At 28.5% G+C, this 19470-nt stretch overlaps 1 protein-coding gene across 4 annotated transcripts in view; it reads right to left on the bottom strand.

Annotated features, from left to right (window-relative positions):
* Positions 1 to 2688: 2688 nt before the first annotated feature.
* Positions 2689 to 19470, bottom strand: part of LOC107450033 (protein pangolin, isoforms A/H/I/S) — a 155697-nt gene continuing 138915 nt past the window's right edge. For 2 of the 4 annotated variants that reach the window (XM_021144539.3, XM_016065741.3), the window contains 7 exons: positions 16615 to 16753; positions 16456 to 16540; positions 9297 to 9500; positions 8438 to 8666; positions 6913 to 7072; positions 4104 to 4176; positions 2689 to 3274 (listed from right to left, as the gene is read on the bottom strand). In XM_021144539.3, coding sequence (XP_021000198.1) covers positions 2821 to 3274; positions 4104 to 4176; positions 6913 to 7072; positions 8438 to 8666; positions 9297 to 9500; positions 16456 to 16540; positions 16615 to 16753 — 1344 coding nt within the window. In that variant the 3' untranslated portion in view covers positions 2689 to 2820. The remainder of the gene's footprint in view (positions 3275 to 4103; positions 4177 to 6912; positions 7073 to 8437; positions 8667 to 9296; positions 9501 to 16455; positions 16541 to 16614; positions 16754 to 19470) is intronic. The other 2 variants (XM_021144540.3, XM_071180253.1) reach the window with 1 other exon arrangement.

Raw genomic sequence — 19470 nt, 5'->3', positions numbered from 1 at the left:
CTTAGGTAACAGTATTTAATTAAAAATAAATCACACAATTTTAATGTATTGTGTGCAAATTATTTTATATCAAAAGAGTTATAAACGGTCAAAAAATTCAACGCATTCATGTATGACAGGGCCATGTTTAAATAACTGATGATGTGAGTATAATGCATTTTCTAAAAAAACCCTCTTATTATTGTCTAAAATTGTAAAAAAAAAAAAAAAAAAGAAATGGTTTTAGTAAAGTGGGTATGCATGTATTTTTGAAATAGCACTTATATTATTGTTTGAAATTATGATGTAATGATTTTATATGATTTTAATATCTGAAAATGTTTAAGCAAATATACTCATCAGAATTTTAAAATAATATTTTTACTCATTTCAAGTCATTATAATTTGAGATTACAATATAATAGTTTCAATAACTAAAAAATGGTTCATTAAGAATGAAAGCGGGCATTTTAAAATAGTACTCAGACAAATGTATAATTATTTGAATTTGAAACCACACTATAATGATTTAGAAGTAATTTTAATATCTAAAAAATAGTAAGTATGCATAAATACCAGTATTTAAAAATAGCTCGTGCATTAGTTTCGAATTATCTGGATTTGAAACTACAATATAATGGTTTGAAATAGCATTCATATTATTGTTTGAAATCATAATGTAAGGATTTCAATAACTAAAATTGCATAAACATGTATATAAGTCAGAATTTCTAAAAAACATTTTTACTAGTTTCAAACAAGTCAGAATTTGAAATTATAATATTATAGTTTCAGTAACTAAAAATGGTTATTTATGAATGAGAGTAAGCATTTTAAACCACATTATAATGATTTAGAAGTGATTTTAATATCTAAAAAACAGTAAGCATGCATAAATACCAGTATTTTAAAATAGCTTCAATATAATGGATTAGAACTCATTTTAATACTTATTTAAAATAGTGTAGGTATCCATAAACTTCTATGCTCTAAAGAGTACTAATATTTTATGTCTGAAATTACAATATGATGTTTACATTGCAATGTAGTACTTATATCACAGCAAATGGAAGTATATATATGAGTCTTAATAATACAATATAGGCATAAAACATAAATTCATGAGCTAAAAATGACACACAAAGGAGATAAAATATAAAGAATGATTAGCAATTGTATGCATAGTCTAAGAATATAACAACCTTTACGATTAAAAAGTATTTAAAATTATTTAACTGGATTGATTATTCAGTCTTAATAAGTGAAGTCTTCACTGGTTTTATTAACACAAAAGATATATATCTATATTTAAAACTTTAAATAATCAGACAAAATTTTATGGAAGAAAAGAATAATTTTATAAATAAAACAAATAATTACCCTATTATGCCATATTTTTAGGTCATCCTATTAATGATGATTTTGAATGAATTGATAATGCAAAAATGTAACTAGTTTCGTCTCAAATGAAAGACGTGGCAGTTAAAAATCATGTTTTACTATTCAATTAAATAGCGTTTATAAAAAACTGCCCGAACAGTTCATAAAATTCAGTCGTTCGAATTTTCCCAAATAAATCGTCTCGTCGGCCATTCAAAATTCCAAAAAAGAAAAGTAAATAGTTATTCAAAATTGGTTTTAAAGTTTTGACAATCAAATTTCCACGGATTAAGAGGTACACTCTAAATAAAATGGGCAGAACTGAAAATTTACAACTGACTGAATTAATTCAAGATTTTGAATTAATCTAAAATTCCAAATGTTTCGGAATTTTGAACGGTCGAGGAAATCTAAAACGGGAAACCGAACACTGAATTTTAATAACTATTCGGGCATAAAAAAGATGCAAAGAAATGGAAACTTGATTGTCAAAAAACTGGTACCATTACACAATGTTAAAAAAATTTATAACTACACAACAATACGATAAATATATACATGAAATTATACACTGCAAAATCACTCAATAAAAAAGGAACTCAAACATAATTTCGATATTTTATGATTAAAATCTTTGCCACAGACAATGTTTGTTTAAAAAAAAAAAAAAATATAGCACTCATTGGCCTTAATATAAAATTCATCACTTGAACAAAATATTTTAAATAGATGGAAATGAACCATAAATGTTATTTCTCTAGCAGAAATACTAAAACAGTTTATTAGCATAAAATTTACATTGTTTAAAAGAACAAAATTGAGGCGTAAAATTGTTAAAGTAGTAAAATGCAAAAAAGCACAAAACCAAAGAAAAAAAATTTGATAAAACAAAATTTCAACAATAATTAGAAAACAGCTTAAAAAGAAATGCAATAAACTACAATAAATACAAACAAGATTAATTGTCATATTCTTTACAGCTTTCTCACCTTTACGTCTTTACATTTTTATTAAAAATAATTGTTTTGAAATAAAAAGAATTAATTTAAACAATTAATAATAATTTTTAATGCAAATGCAGCTCAAACATGAAACAAGATAAGTTTTTAAACCATATATTTGAGCATTTCTTACATTTCATTATAAATATAATAAATTAAATCATTTATGCTTCATAACCAATATGATCAATAATAAAACTAGTCATTTGAAAGATACACAAATAAATCAACTATATATATTTTTCATTTAAAAAAAAATATTACTAGTATATCTTACAAAATCATTTTTAATTGAACTGTGAAAGAACACATTTTTGAACAGCTATTATTTTTCCTTTAGATAAATATTTTATACAATAAATCCATTACTTGATAATCAAACTAAATGCACACCACACATCATTTAATGAAGTAACTATTAAATGCCTGTTCCATTAAAGTTTGTGTCCTCCACCTGCTTCTACGTAACGGTGAGCATTGGTGGTGGAGGTGGCTGCTGACTGGCTGTGGACACTTCAGAAGGACTCTGAAACCTAGACATAGGGTCCGTCCTAGTAATCAAAGAAGTCTTCATAGGTGAGGCGCGGTGATGATGATGATGATGACTGTCAAAATGATGAGGCTGAATGAGCTGACGTACACTGTAAGGATGGTGATACAAATGCTGTTGAAGAGGACTCTGCGGTCGCAGCATTCCGTTGCTGTCGAGTCTAGGTTTGGTGTCCATTTCATCAGTACACGGACTGAGAGGAGAATTATTGTTTTGAATAGTGTCCAAATCTTGACTGTCAGTATCTTCAGTCTTATTGGAATCGGGTGTGGGTGCCTCGACACTTCCGGCACTACCCAAATTGTCCTCACTCTCTAAAGAGTTATCAGCACCGTCCAGGTAACGAATGCACTTCTTTTTTCGCCTATAACAAAGACCTTACATTGAATGATAATGGAAAAGTTTTAAAAACTTATATTTTCAGGTCAAGTAAATCTAGCATTTATTCTGAAATTTCTTTAAATAAATAAATAATTTTCAATATAACCAAATATATTTTAAAAGCAACTTCCTAATGTTTCCCAAATTCAATAAAATATTGCTTCATAAATTCTCTCACTAAACTCTCCAATTATGAATCAGATTTTCTTATTTAATTAAAGAAAATGTAATTATATATTAAATTTAATTATATGTTAAATAATGTACCTAATTATGTATTAAATGTAATAAGATGTGGACAGTTTAAAAGTGCTTGAAAAAAGGACTAGAAACTAGATTTAAAAACATATTGCACTAAAATTCAAAAGAACATGATGAAAATTTCAAATGTCTCTCTGAATGCAGCAAGAATTCTATGATAAATTGGGGAAACCTACAATTATACTAAAATAACATGTGAATTTCATGAACAAGCATTTGAAGTGTCAGTACTTTTTTTCTAACCGAGGAACATGAATTGCGAAAAAAAAGTGACATACTAGCTGCTTTGGGGGCATAAGTAACAATAAAATAATATCCTATCATTCTCTATGAGAATTGATAGTTAGAAAGGCAAGATAATTTTGAAACATTCATTTGGAAAATTTAATAAGTGACAAAAAAATGTAATAAGATTTGCAAATAGATAATGAATAATAGATAATGAAACAAAACACAAAGCATATGCATATTACATAGATAAATTACAGAATGAATAAATATTAAATATATAACTTATGAAATTAAAAATATAAATCCACCCTCAAAATTACCTGCAAGGTTTACACCAACTGTTCTGTTGGTCTAGACCAAACCTGGCTCTGCACTTCTTGAGGTTGTTGCCGTCTATAAAAGTTTATAAAAGATTATTACTTCTCAGATTTTATGGAAACATATATACGTTTAATGATAACAAAAGTTTGGGTGTTACATGGAAAAGTTGTCACGACATGATTGTTAAAATAATATTCAGCCCTGAAATTTCAGAAAATGATTTTTCAAGTATTTGCATGTTATTAAACCTCCTTATGTCAATATCTAATCAATATCAATTTATTCCACCTTGTTGACAGAAACAAATGAAAGTGCAGAACAATTTTTGTGAAGAAACACATGCAAAGGAGAAAATAATATCTACATTTTTCAGTGAAAGAGCAGAAGAAATTTCAGGGCTGAAATATTTAGATATTTTAATAAAACTCATATTGAAATGCACAATCCCAAACAATTATGAAAACAGTCATAAATATATTTACAAGTCATGTAGAAGTTTAACTTTTAGTTGAATAGAGACAATGATAAAATTGAAATACTTATTTAAGGGATCATGCGCATAGATAAAAAAGAATGTTCATATAAAAGATAAATGGAGAAAAAAAATTAAAAAAAGCAATACCACTTAAATTAAAAATTTCTTAAATTTTCAAATATTTTTAAGTACATTTTTAAAAATATTCCTCATTTCTGAAATGACATCATTTTGTAACTAGGGAAACAGAATTTCTCCTGCATTAGGTCTAACTGGGCAGGTCACAATTAAAAGGGTGTCCTATAATGACCTCCCTTAATATATATCTTTAGAATCCTTGTCAAAAATGAAGTGAATAAAAGCATAAACATTAAGGCTTAATATTTAAATGCATAAGAAACAAAAATGCTACAAAATTCTGTCAAACTATGGGTGAGGATCTATTTATAACTAATGTTCATACTTTTTTTTAAAATTTTCTTTGTGACAAGAATTCTAAAAATACACATATGGAATGGTCATTACAAAAACAAAGTAAAATGCTTTTGTTACTTCCATGATTAAAAAATATGATGTGTATCATTTATTCCATTTGCAGTAAGTACGGGGTTAGCCTTTATTTATTTTTGTTGGGATGGCCGTGATTCCTTTCGAACGAGAATGCTATGCATTTTAAATCAAAGCAAACAAAAAAAAACTAATTTTTTTTTTTTTTTAAAAAAGGGGGGGGACTTATTTGAGTTGACAATTATCATTTTTTTAATACAATATAATATTACTTTAAAGTACATTAACATAAAGAAATAAAAATAGAAAATAACTTAACAACTTCTTCTTAGGACAATTTGAAGAACATTATTTTTGGTCAAAAGGAAGCACAAAGTTGATTTCAAATTAATATCATGTATAACTTAAATTCTAAAGCAACTTATCTTGGTAAGTAAATGATTTTACAACAAATGATCAAAATAAGATTTTTTCACCCAAGTAACATTTACTTCTTTCATCATTTCAATTTTAACTCTTTCAAACAAGAAAAAAATTTTTTTTAACTAGGTTGAAAATGCATAAACTACATTAATTAAAATTTGCAAGATCTGCAAGGGAAAAAAAAAAATCTGTGAGTGTTTATCTCGCCTCAAATATTATTTATTATGAATTATGTAGCTCTCTCCTAGAATTAAAAAGAAAGCCAAAACAGGAAGCTTTTAACAGTTTTAAAACAGTTTCTGCAAAATTATAGGAGCTCATATTCATTTTAATGCTTTTGTTAATTATCAACTTTGTAGGTCATAAATAATGTTAATGCACATTCTATTTATTTCAAAATTTTCTAAATAACTGGGTGTTGTGTCATTTCAAAGTTGAGATATCATTTATTTTATACATAACAAAGACATAATAAAGGAAATTATGGTAAAAGAAATAGCTTATTACAAATATAAAGGGGGAAATATATATGCATGCTTTTGCAGATTTGCATGCAATTATGAGAACAAAAAGTTTATTTTTGGCAGAGTAATTAAACAGGCAAGAACAAAATGCTAAAAAAATGTCAACTAGGTGGAATAAAAAGCGTAATGATTTGAAGCCAGAAACCTGTATTAAAACACTGTACTTACAGGTGGTTTGATCTACCCCTGGCTGCATGTTAGTACAAATGCAAGTATTAAAAACTTTAAAAATGCCACTGCACTAAACAAAAAAAAACATTTAAAATCTAAAACATTTGACAAAAATTATTTTTAAAAGATAGGTATTTCTTAAAAATTATACAGATTAACATATTCATATACTAGATATAAAGTGTAAATAATGATAGACATCTTAAACACTAGTGAAATTTTTGTGTTATAACTATAAAAAAAAATCGCAAAGAAACAGATGATATTATAATATAACTTAAAATAAGGAAATTTGAAAATCTAGTTTTTAAATAACTTATATAGATAAAAAATTAACATAAATATAGAAATTTTTATCTAAAGTTGCATATTGAATTTATATATGATAGAACATTAATTCAATTTGTATATACATTTAACTAAATGTGTTATCGTGATGATTAATCATTTCGATGTTAATTAATTTTTTATTGAAGCTTCTCTTATTATGCATACACATTTGCAAAAAGTATTTGTTTTTATCTAAAACTTTAACTGTTGAGGGAAAAAATAGAATACAGTTTATCATAAAGAATTTCAAAGATTGATCCATTTTCACAAATATCTATTTTCTTATAATAATATATTAATATTTTTTATTAGAATAATAATAATAATAAAATAAGTTTGATAAATTTATTGAATGGGGAATAATTGATAGGAATGTACCTCCATCTTGAGTTCTATCCCTTTTTCGTTTCTTTTTCTTGACTTGGAGAGCGTAGTTATCACGCGCACTCCAGCCAGGGTACTTTTGCATATGAAGCTGGCGTTCCTTTCGAGCCATTTCATAATACTTTGCCTGTTCATCACGTGACAGGCCGTGCCACTGAAAGAAGAAATATAATTTGTACAAAAATTTTTATTATATAAATAAGTGCATTCAATTATTTAGATAAACACCTTATGACCTATAGAATAAAATCACCAGTAAGGAGAAATACCAACTTCAGCAAATAAATATATTTCGATAGTGATTTTTGAGTTTATTCAAAAAAGCTGATGAAAATTATTATGAAAAAGTTCATTAAATTAGAATTCATTAAGTTTGAAATTTAAGAAAAAAAAATCAAAATTTCTACTGTTATTTTTTAACTTATATTTTTAAAAAATTACACTGCCTGGTCGTTATGTTCTCCTTAATAAATTATCCTGAAAAGAAAAAAAGTAATGCATGTGAAGTGACGTGCATTAATTTTAATAAACCTTCAAAAATAGAAAAAGGATATGGAAATATTGCATTTTTTTTCTTGCCTTAGCATAGAAATTTTTCTAATGATATATACCCGCTTTAACAAATCTCCCTGTATGCATAAAAATGATTGAAAAAATTTTGATTTTTTTAAAAGAACAATCATTAGCATGAAAATTAGTCTATTTGCTTTAATAAATCTTCCAGGATAGAAAAAATTAAAAAATATTTTGTTTTTTTAAACATTTCAATCAGAATTTATATGGCAATCAATCTTGTGATATGCAAAAATACTTCTCTTTTTCAACAACACACAAGAAGCAATTATGTAAATGGGTCCAGTGTTAAACCTTAAGAGGACACAGGATAAATTTTTTGTTACAAATTCTCTTTCGCTTCCATAACTAATTTAAAATAAGGTAAAAGTGAGTTCGGACAAACCTAAAGTAATACTGAAAAGATATAAAGACATTTTTTAAATACTGAAAAGAAAATTTCAAAATGAAAATAAATTATGAGAAGACAACTAAGGATTACAAAATGGGAAGTTTTCTTCCTATAATTTGTTTGTGTTTTGATATTTTCAATTTTTCTTCAGCAAATGAAACTTTATAGCTTACTCTAAATTTGCTTGAACTCGCTTTTTCTATATTTCAAAGCAGTTATGAAGATGAAAGAAAATTTGCAATGAAAAGTTTTCCCCGTGGTATGGCGTCCACTTAATCTCACACAATTGAATAAAAAAATATGAAAAATCCGGTTTCTCTCTAAAATAATCAGCATTAGGTTGAAAATTGATACAGTGTACATATGTTTCCCAAAACAAATCTTCTATAATAGAATAAAAATATGGAAAACAAAGTATTTAATAATAATGAAGAATTTCAATTAATTTAAAAAGTTTTTAAAAATTTAAAACATGAGGAAATTGTTAGCTGAAACAAAATTATTCAGGCAGAAATACTACTTCAATATTCGCATATTATTAAATAAAAGTGTTACCTTTCGGCCGAGTATTTGGTTGATAGCTGCACTTTCCTTCAAGGTACACTCCGCCACGACTTTGGCTCGCATTTCTTTCATGTAAAGCATGAAAGCATTAAGGGGTTTTTTAATGTGCGTTTTTCTCTCTCCATTATTATTGGTCATGTCATTATTGTTGTTATTATGAGTACTAGTTGGCACTAAAGACTTGGGACTGTATTTTTGTTCAGAGTATTCTGGCAAGCTCCTGAAAATAAACAACACTTCTATAAACAAGTTTTCTAACTAAACAAAATAGCTATAAATATTTGAGCACATTGATTAAACTTTATACAACAAACCATCGTTTTATACCTAATTAATATGACAACACTTGGTCATTGCAAGTATATATTTCTTTAAATTCCTCATATTAATGCTAAAAAACCTCATATTACTAAGGCTAGATCATTACAAATAAACCTAAATAGTAGGCAAAATTATAAAGTAAATAGCAATTACAAGTTAAAGTAAAAACAATAAAACTATGCATGCAAATTTTTAAAAAGAACATTAAACATTTTAAAATTTTATTTAGTTGTTTGAGAAATAGATGGCAGCACAAGAAGCAGACTTAGTTGATAAGTAGGCTTCCTTTACCTGTACCCATAAAAAAGTTTTCTTGCACATGCTATGATTTTCATTCATCTGACAATATAATAGCAACAGTGTATCAAGATTTAGTCATATATGGTTACCATATACTAATATTGGTAAAATGAAGAAAAAAATAAATCAATTTTAATGAGTTGATTTTTTTAATTATTTTTGAATTGGTTGAGTAAGAAACAAAATATACAGGAAAATAAAAGAAAAGAAAAAAGAAATGTTATCTTACAGTGGATACCTGTGGTTGGTGTGATGTAAAGATAACTCCTGTTTTGGTCCAGATGTAATAAGGGCAGGATGAGAGATACCCGGATAGTGCGTCAGTATCGTTGGCGGACTGAACCTTGGAAGATTCGCAGACGTGACAGGCAAGGCAGATGAATAGGCGCTTCGGAAACCGGCCGAAGTCGTCGGGTAAAGAGAGGGCGGGTGCCTACAATAATTATAAATATTCTCTCAATCACAAAGATTTTTTTAAAAAAAACTAAGGATTACATTGCATTATTCAACAAAATTCACCATACACTTTGTTAAACAATAATTAACTCTTTTTTAATGACTCATTATTCAAAACGCCCCAAAATGCTAAAATTTGTTCTTAATCATTTCTTTACATTTTCTTAAATTTTGCATCACAAATAACCAATGATGATTTCAAATTAGAAATATAATGTCAAATGATTTCAATATTCAAAGTTTTTAATAGCAAATTTTATACTTATTTGTGTTGTGCAGCATTTTAGGACAAATTTAATTATATCTAGGCAAATATATATTTTAAAAAGTATTTTGTGTAACATATTAATTTGTTTTAAATTTTATTTGTAATCAAAAAAGTTAAATTATTCAATTTTAAAAAAATTGAATTGTAAGTGACATTTATGCTTAATTAAATAAGTGATTAATTAATACCTTACNCAGCATTTTAGGAAAAATTTAATTATATCTAGGCAAATATATATTTTAAAAAGTATTTTGTGTAACATATTAATTTGTTTTAAATTTTATTTGTAATCAAAAAAGTTAAATTATTCAATTTTAAAAAAATTGAATTGAAAGTGACATTTATGTTTAATTAAATAAGTGATTAATTAACACCTTACTAAAGTTTAACAGGTCATTTTATGATGGTTAAACATAACTGGCAGAAAGAAAAATTATATTCAGAATGATTATGAAATAACTTACAAACAAAAACACCCAAATTTCTTTTTAAAAAAATTAATGAATTTCTTTTTTTTAATTTAAAGTCCACGGTTGAAGCTTTATATAAGTATAGAGCATAGCGTGAGATCGTAAATGAATAAGTCGTAAATGAATGAATACCATAACCAATGTAGAATCAATCACTATTTCTAAGAAAAACGTGACTTAAGCTTAATTTCTCTAAAAGCATCCAGTAAATTCGAACAAAACTATTATTTTTTATTGATACTACTACTTTGGTGCTTTGGAGCACAGTCTATCTAAAAAAAATTACAATTTTTATATATTCCATTTATTCTCAAAGTATTATTACAGCTTTTAATTTTTTATAACTACACTATTATTTAAAAATAATACTCGTAGTATTATACTTAAGAGCATTTTTGAAATTTTTTTTTCTTTATAAATGCATAACAATTGTTATTAAGAGGAGGAAATTTTAAATTTAAGATTACAAAAAATTAGTCTTTTATAGCCAGATATCAATTTAATATAAAAATAGAAATTACTTCATATTACGTTTTTTGTTGTTGTTGTTAACAGTAAATAAGACAAATGCTATATTAACACAATTATTATTTAACACTCTGATGACAGTTAAATTCATCTGTGTGATCCATGTGAAATGGTAGATAAATTGAGTAAATCTCTATTATTTAGCTGAATCCTGTTTCAAGTGGAAAAAAAATACCTAAAAATTATAGCTTTATTATTAAACATAAGTTTAAAATTAGAACACTTTCTAAAATTACGACGTTTATGAAATCGTTTTCTTACATTTTCCTTATTTTTTTTTATTAAAGAATATTTTTAAGTGTGGAAAATAGAACCGAGCGTGGAAGCAGCAGAGGATTGTTTTCCAGTTTTTAATTTTTGTTCTTAATGATTAACTTCTGTTGTAAATGGTTAATTTTTCAATTATTTATACACAAGGACAACTTATGGATTAAAAAATTAGTTTACAAGAATATTTTGCTAAATTTAAAATATTTAAAAATTACACTAATAATTCATAAGTTTCGAATTAATAGTTACACAAGTATACAATATAATTTTAAAGCAACAATCTATTATTTTACTTTAAATTACACAACCTGCTAAGATATATCTATTCAGAACAATACACTATTAGATGAACAAAATAATAAATCAGCGGCACTTTCCAAATAAAATCAATAAAAACAGAATAATGGAGTCATTAACCTTCAAAATTTAACTGCCATTTCAAAGGAACAAATATATATTTTTTTTAAAAATTTAAAATAAAACGACATTTTATTAATAAAAATTTCATTCAGAAGTTCCCACGCCACCGCCGCTCCTCTTTTTCAATCTGAAGTTATTTCGTAACCTGAAAGGCATAATTAAAGAATCGTAACCGCAACTGATAGCTTTAAGGTCATCGTCCATTCCTTTGTTGATTCTGAGCGCGCTGCCCGAAATGAATAGTTCTCGATAACGTCTTCCATTGTTCTGAAGTGTAATTTTTTAATTGCTGACATTTGAATCATTCACTGTAACCGCGAGCTGTTGTATTGGTGTGGTCTATGAGAATGATCTATCATGAATATGAATTAGATGGGATTTTAAAAGGAGTTTGTTCTTCCTGTTGAACAGCTTCTTTATTTATTATTCACATTAAAAGATAATCTGAGTACGAAACGAAATTTCGTTGAAGTTTTAGCATTAGCGAAGCACTAAGTGAATGCCCGTTCTAAGTACGGGATGGAAACAATTATATATTGCACCTATATTTATATTATTTGCTACCAGAAGAGCCTATCACCAAAAATTAATTAAACAGCTTGGGCATCAATAATAGTACAGCGATTTTTTACGTTTCTCCTAAGCGAATGAGTAGCATTGGTTTTACTTTTTAGAGCATATTTAATTTTTTGTTTCAACTATTACCTATTACCAAAATTAATTAAGCATCATTGTCAATAAAAGTATTTTCTTATGCTTCTCCTGATCGAATTAGTACTATCTCCATTAATTTTGCTTTTCTGTACAAAACCTAAAGTTTTTTTTCTTTTATTTCTACCGTTAATTTTAAATTATTGAGAATGACATAAACACCTTTTCAAAGCATAATTATAAAAATAAATAAATAAACACGTGGTTTCAGATAATTTTAGGAATGCTAATTTGGTGACGTAGGTTGCCTATGCTACCATTCACGTTGATCATTGAGTTTATCTGACATAACGAATAAAGAATGTCTGAGAACGCGAGATAATTTCCTTTTTTTTTTTAATGAGATCTATAAGCTAGCAAATATCAATGATGTAATCTTTAATATTAGTCGAAACAGAATCATTTGCGATTTCATTTTTATCAATGGCACTTATATAATCAATAAAGAAAATTCTATTTTTCAAACGTCTGTTCTGAACAAAGTAATTGAAATTTTTGAACGCTTTTTATGATCGGGGTCTAAAATTGCTCCTTCCATCCACCGTTCAAATTTCGGTAGACGGAAAAAAAGGTCCCTGGAAAAAAAGGTCCCGGTAAAAAAGGTACCTCTACAGGGAAAATCTGTAGGGATATTTCCCTTCTCGCTTTCTGGGCAGCATGAATGCTTCTCGCTGTTTCAATGAATATTCTTTTTATTTGTAATAATTCAGATTAGATCATTGAGGTAAGGAGAAGGGTAAGGGGGGGACTTATGGGCTGGTTATATTACGCTTTTTTTTAAAAATTTTATTTCATTTATTTATTCTTCTTTGATTATTTTTTAAAGCGGGAAGATACTATTTAAATTTTTCAATAATGTTTTACTTTTTTTTTGTAATTTTTTAAAGTGAAAAATGTGTTATTTTCTATTTTAAATTATATTTTGTGAAGAAGTTGCTAATGTGAGGCTTAAAGTAGCCAATCGGGGAAGTTGGGAGGATTTATGTGTTGGATGTTTATTCGTGATTGGAGGTGAAAGTATTGGTCCTTTTTAATTAGTTGAAAACGCGCGACACGAAAAAAAAAAATCATGCACGGAACAGCAAAAAGCGCTTCAATCTAATCTTCTCATTTCAAATATTTTCCCCTACAGAATTTTCCCTACACAGGTACCTTTTTTACCGGGACCTTTTTCTCCGTACCTTTTTTTTTTCCAGGTACCTTTTTCTTCGGGACCTTTTTTTCCGGTACTTTTTTTCCTAGAACCTCAAATTTCAGGCAGCTAACATAAATCGGTTCTAGAGTTCATAGAGACAAAATTCCAGAGTTAAAAGAGAGACAAACACATTAATATCGATAACTGAGTGCCTGTAACAGAACTTTAATCGTAATTCAACATTTTAAATCGGTTTCTGTTGTAATTTCAGTTTTATCATTGTGTTTTAAAAATTTCTACTAGTTTTTTAAAATGTGTGGTTCAATTGCCTTGTTTAATTGAAACTATAAGAAATACGTAAATGTAAGAAGAGTTGTATCATTTTCATTAAATGAATTTAAAAAAAATAATAATAATTGTTCAGTTGAGATCGTACTAATTACACTAATTCTATTACTACTATTAAACGCTTTCCTGTAACCTTTATTCCTTCATGTCCTTGGAAAAGCAACAGCTACAATTTCAATATATAGCAATTTCTTTTTCATCGCTTGGAAATTATTTTGGGCTTCGTTATTAAAATAATAAATAAAAAGCAAAGAGTGTTACAACTTCAAAAGATCCTTCTAGAGAGAGAGAGAAAAAACCTACTTTTTTCTAAAAAAAAATAATAATAAATAAAAATGTTGATTTTTTTCTCACAAAGTTACAGCATTAGTCTTAAACATAAAAATAAAAATGAAAAAATTAAAAATAAATAAATAAATGTAGAATATTGCGCTTGTGAAAGAAACGCAAATTTTTAATTTAAATTACAAATTTGTCGTACAACCATTAAAGAATTTTAAATACATATGGATATCAAATGGGTAAAAGAGTTGCTAATTTTACTAAGCAATTTTAGTCTCAATAATTTGTATCAAAGTCAGAATCATATACCAAACAGACCACGAAAATTAAGAATACACGACTTTACAAAACAAATTGCTGCTCTTATTATTCAGTATTTCTTATTCGAAATGCTACCAAATTTGTGATTTTTAAGAAATAGATAAAATCAATAAATACAAAACTCATTATAAAAAGTAAATTAAAGAAAGAATGTATTTATATAAACCAATGTGTTATCACTTATATATATATATATATATATATATATATATTCCGCATCACTCCAAAATATATAAAAAAAAAAAAAATTATAGGATCCAGAGGTAAAAGGAGGGCGGCAACGTTTTACGCTTGAAACCATTGTACAACAAGACAGGTGATTCAGAAGCATATATTATCAATAATTCTCGCCACTTGGCAAGGACTAATTTTCGTAGAAGCTAAAAACATACACAAAAGGACAAGATAACAATTTGAAACTGGTCAAAGAATAAAAAAGAGGAGGGGAGGTGGTTTTTTTTATCTATTGAAAGTATCACTGGGGTCGTTCTAATCACCCCGGTAATAAAAGAACGTGTCAAACATACAAACAACGTCGCACAATGGGATTCCTGAAAATAAAAGCTTCGTGTTCAATAAATCTCCCGATAAAAGGTGAACTGTTTAAACAAGAAAATTCTGTGGGGAGGGTTAAGGCGGTTTCAAGATGTCAAAATAAGAATGGGTTTAAGTCCTGCAGGGTAATAGTCGCTTGTTCTGCACGTTTTTCCTTTATTGCATTCTGAGGATTTTTTTTTCTTCCTTGTCCCCAGTTGCATGGCAGGGTCTTCTTCCTTCACAACTTAGTCCTAAACAATGTTCAACCATGAACCTTTCTATCAAGTTTAAATGGCATTTTTTTGACACTCTGGACACATATACGATCTCTAGAAATGGCATACATATTGAATAGATTTAAGTATTTGAGATTTCAAAAACGGATTTTTTTTTTTTAAAGTACTGTAGTAACCATGATGTATCGTTAACCCTTTGACGCAGCATTTTTATTAAACATATTTTTAATATATTTTTCTTCATTATGTATTGATTGAGATCAAAATAAATGAAAAATGCTATATTTAACATTATAATAATTCATGGTTATGAATTACAGCGCGAAACACTGGTATATTTTACTGCATTAAAGTTCAAATGGTCAAAAAAAAAAGGCTCACTAGCTAACACTATTCACTTACAACGGGAAAAAAAAAATTTCTTTTTGGATTTTATATTTCAGTACCGATAATCATATTCTGATAATCTAAATTTCTTTTATTTAAAATACTGAAATGTATTTTTGCTTGTAATTAGAGAATCAGAAAAAAATGTATGAAAGGTACACCGGTGTCCCATCTACTTCAAAGGGTTACAAGATCATTTCAATAAAATAAAATAAAAAGTTTTAGAAACAAGCACTATGTGTGAAAACGTTTATTATATTTTAAATTGAAGATGACTGTAGTGAGATTACAATTCAGGGACTCACGAATTGTCGGAAAGAGCCAAATAATATTAAATGTCAATAATTTTCTTACACATACACTATTTTCCGATCGGGAGGAAATTTAATTTACATTCCTACCCGGTCCATGCACTCATTAAAGTAGCAACAGTGTCCACGGGAAGAAGAAAATTTTTTTAATTACAACTGGGACTTAAAATCTTGTTTTTGCACCGAAACCTATAGTTATGAAAAGGATACTTCTTTTTAAAGTCGGAAAAAATAATAAATGCTTAGATTTTCTTACGACTTCGCCCAAATCATTAAGAAAATAAATTAGTAGTTGATGCCAATTTCTGTGTATTCATTTATATAAACAAATCGGTGCGTTATAAAAATGGAGAAACAACTGAAGGGGACAATGCCTAATGACTTTCATGTGTCACAAAAGAAAAAGAGATGGATTGTTTCTTTTTTTTTTAGTCAGGAAATATGAGCGATTCACTTTAAATAATGATGATTTCTGTGCATTTTAATCCCATTATGATCACCCTGGACGCCATTTAAACTAAAATTTCAATGAATCAAAATAAAAAGTGCTAAACAAAATGTTTATTGGTATTGGAATAAGGGTGGTTGACTAGGAACACGAAAATCATTTTGATTCCATCTCGTCTTGGTTCATTTGTAACACACTATTATAACAAAGCGAATGAGAGTTCATGGATAAGACTTCTTCACAAATGCGTGATTACTTACCACTGAATTTGATGAGTAAAATCTGGTGTGAAAACAGGCGGATATTGTGCCGGCGGACCTATGTACATCGTCCGGCTTGGTATGCCTAAAAAAAAATGGTTATGGTTAGCACTTGTATTCATTTTATTTAAGTAGGAGATAAGCAAGACGTTATTATACCAGTTTTTGGATCTATCGTTACAGGAGGAATTCCCATATGAGCTGGTGGTGGTTGAGGGGGAAATGGTTCACCGTGAATATTCACCATAAACGGCAAAGGCGAACCGGAATGCGGAGGGACCATTGGCACCTTGCCCGCCTGAAAAAACAAAAAAACAAAATTAATTATTTATGCAACTTTTTTAAAGCAAAAGCAAAGTTTAAAAAAATTAACTAACATGGATAGTAGTTTGAAAAATTTTGGAGTACCTTGAGCCATAACAACGTCCAAATTTTACAACAATCATACTATGGGCTCTAAGTTGAATACTATTACAGAACAAATTAACTTTCGTAAACCTCATCCGATATTACGGCTAAACTTCAGAAGAAATAATGCTCACTTTAACACTTCATTAAGATGGAAGAAAATTGACAAGATATTATGGGTTCGAGATACTTTATTCAGCGTAGAAATCAATATTTTCTAAAAGTGTTAAATTTTAGTGTATCTTATTTCCAAAAAGGATGACAACTTCTTTACATCTTTCATGTAGTGAAACATCCCAGACCATTCCTTTGTGTTCATCTAATGACGATATCTGAAGTGAGTGTTTTCGAAAGCGAAAATACTTGTGTGAATGCGCGTGAATTTGGAGCAAGGCATCCACATTATTGGTGTTTAGATTTAACTGCACTTTTTTTTTAAGGGTGCATGAACACTCGAACTTTAAATAAAGTTTTTCCATCATACAATTTTTAGAGTTGTCCAACAACCCACATCAAATTCAGACAGAAGTTGTTTTACAACGGACTGTTGCTGTAAACCACAGTTTTTACAGAGTACAGAATCTGTCCAATGTGCAGCTCATTGAGCAAACAACTTTTTTCTGACTTTTTTTTAAATCTTAGATATGGATTTTTTTTCTTCGAAATAGTTTATTCGGATACAATAAAGGTTTTAGAAAACAAGTTTATATTTTGGTTCCTTCATAATTTTGCCATTTATTTTAAATAAAATGAAACCAACCCTACTCCACCCTCCTCAAAGTATACAATGCTCGCTAGATAAGGAGTTTCACAGAAATAAGGTAACGAATGAAATATAAATTAGAAGCTTGCATCATTACATATAGCCATTAAATGAAACGCGATTTTAAAAAGTCACTTTTACAATTTTTAATGATTTAAGTCAACTATGGTAACATTATGGCACATTGTGTCATTTAAGTTTAGATCCCATATAAAATCAGAAGGCTGCATCAGCATTCGGAATATCTTACCCCCCCCCCCNNCCCCCCCCCCCCAATTCTCGATACACCCTTTCTCTCTCCACACCATTCCACCCCCACAATAGCTTATTCGGCGGATACTTAATTGGCGGTCAAGGAGGCGGAAAAATTTCCGCTAATGAATTTTCCGCCAAGTGATTCAGCGGATCCGAGGAATTTCTCAGCATCCCTCGTATTCGCCCTCACCCCCCACTCCACCATTAAATGGATAACATTCTGTGCCGCTATACGCTAATGAATTGAGAAGTCTAGCCCTCGGGCTAAGGCAGGTACGTGATTCGAGGGGTAAGGGGGCCCCTTCTGCTTCCCCTTCGGGAAGTGCTCGAAAATGATTTCTCTCAATTCCACCACCCCTTTTCCCAGTGGGTATCGGAAGCGATGAGCTTTTCAAAATTATCGATTCTTCAAATAAAAGGTCGGCATTCAAGTACCTGGGTTCAAACTAGGCACCCAATTAAGAGTATACCATGGAATAAACCCCAAACTAATTGCAAATTATGGTTCAATATATGAGCATTATTAGAACATGTGTAATTTATATGGTGAATAAACCAGTAATATTATTTTGAGAATAAATGATTGATAGGGTGATTATCTGAGTTGCGTTATAAAATTTTATAAAGCATTTGGAAAACTATATGCACTATATGCGATATTTTAAAAATAACATAATTCCCTGTTCGGAGAGGAGAAAGTTTTAAAATCGAATAGTAACCTTCCTCGCACTCCAGACTATCAGTGTGCCAAATTTAATATCAATAAAAAAAAAATTTCAAAAAAAAAAAGTACAATATCTTTGGGCAGACAACCGCTTATTTTTATATTATGTAGTTCATTTTGGACCCATGCAGTAAAAATAAAAGTGGACCCTATCGAATAAGTAACAAGTATTTTTACGCTTCCTGTATTTCCGAGAAACTAAATATTATCCTTAAAGATCTATCTACTTTAGAATATTTTTGATATCCTAATCTCATCCTTAAAAGGACGATCACGACGTCCTTATTTCAAATAAAATAATAAATAACTTGATTGTTCTGAAATATGATTATCGTGGACGATGCTGCTTACTTGTTACTTACTTGCTCGCCTATTTAACAAACCACTTTGCAAATCTAATTAAACCTAAAAATGTCCATCATGCAGATTTCGTGACAATTTTAGTGGTTTTACTGAGAATTTAGATAAATTCTTAATCTTCCTTATTATTATTATTTTTTTTAAATATACGTGAAAAATACTTCATCAAGAATAAATACTATAAATGGATGTCTTTTTTCTTCGTATTGTGCGTTTTTATATTATATTTTTAAAAACTTTTCAGAATAGGCAATAATGGTTTTAAAAAAACAGAGAGTTTAGTGGAAGATTTTTAAAGAGACAGTTCAGAGCAAATTGGAAAAATCTAGCTTTAGAATGTATGGTATTTATAAACAAAGAGGAATTGTCATTAGAAACAGTCAAACTTGACAAAATGGGTCAACATTAAATAAATACGCATGGCTGATCTTAACACGAACAATCTTCAAAATGTCATTTAACATGTTCTTCCACCAGAAAGGTTTGCAGCTTAAACGTAAGCACC

This window comes from Parasteatoda tepidariorum, chromosome 4 (genome assembly GCF_043381705.1).
Source record: "Parasteatoda tepidariorum isolate YZ-2023 chromosome 4, CAS_Ptep_4.0, whole genome shotgun sequence".
Classification (NCBI taxonomy): domain Eukaryota; kingdom Metazoa; phylum Arthropoda; class Arachnida; order Araneae; family Theridiidae; genus Parasteatoda; species Parasteatoda tepidariorum.
This window is presented reverse-complemented; position numbering and strand designations above follow the sequence as displayed.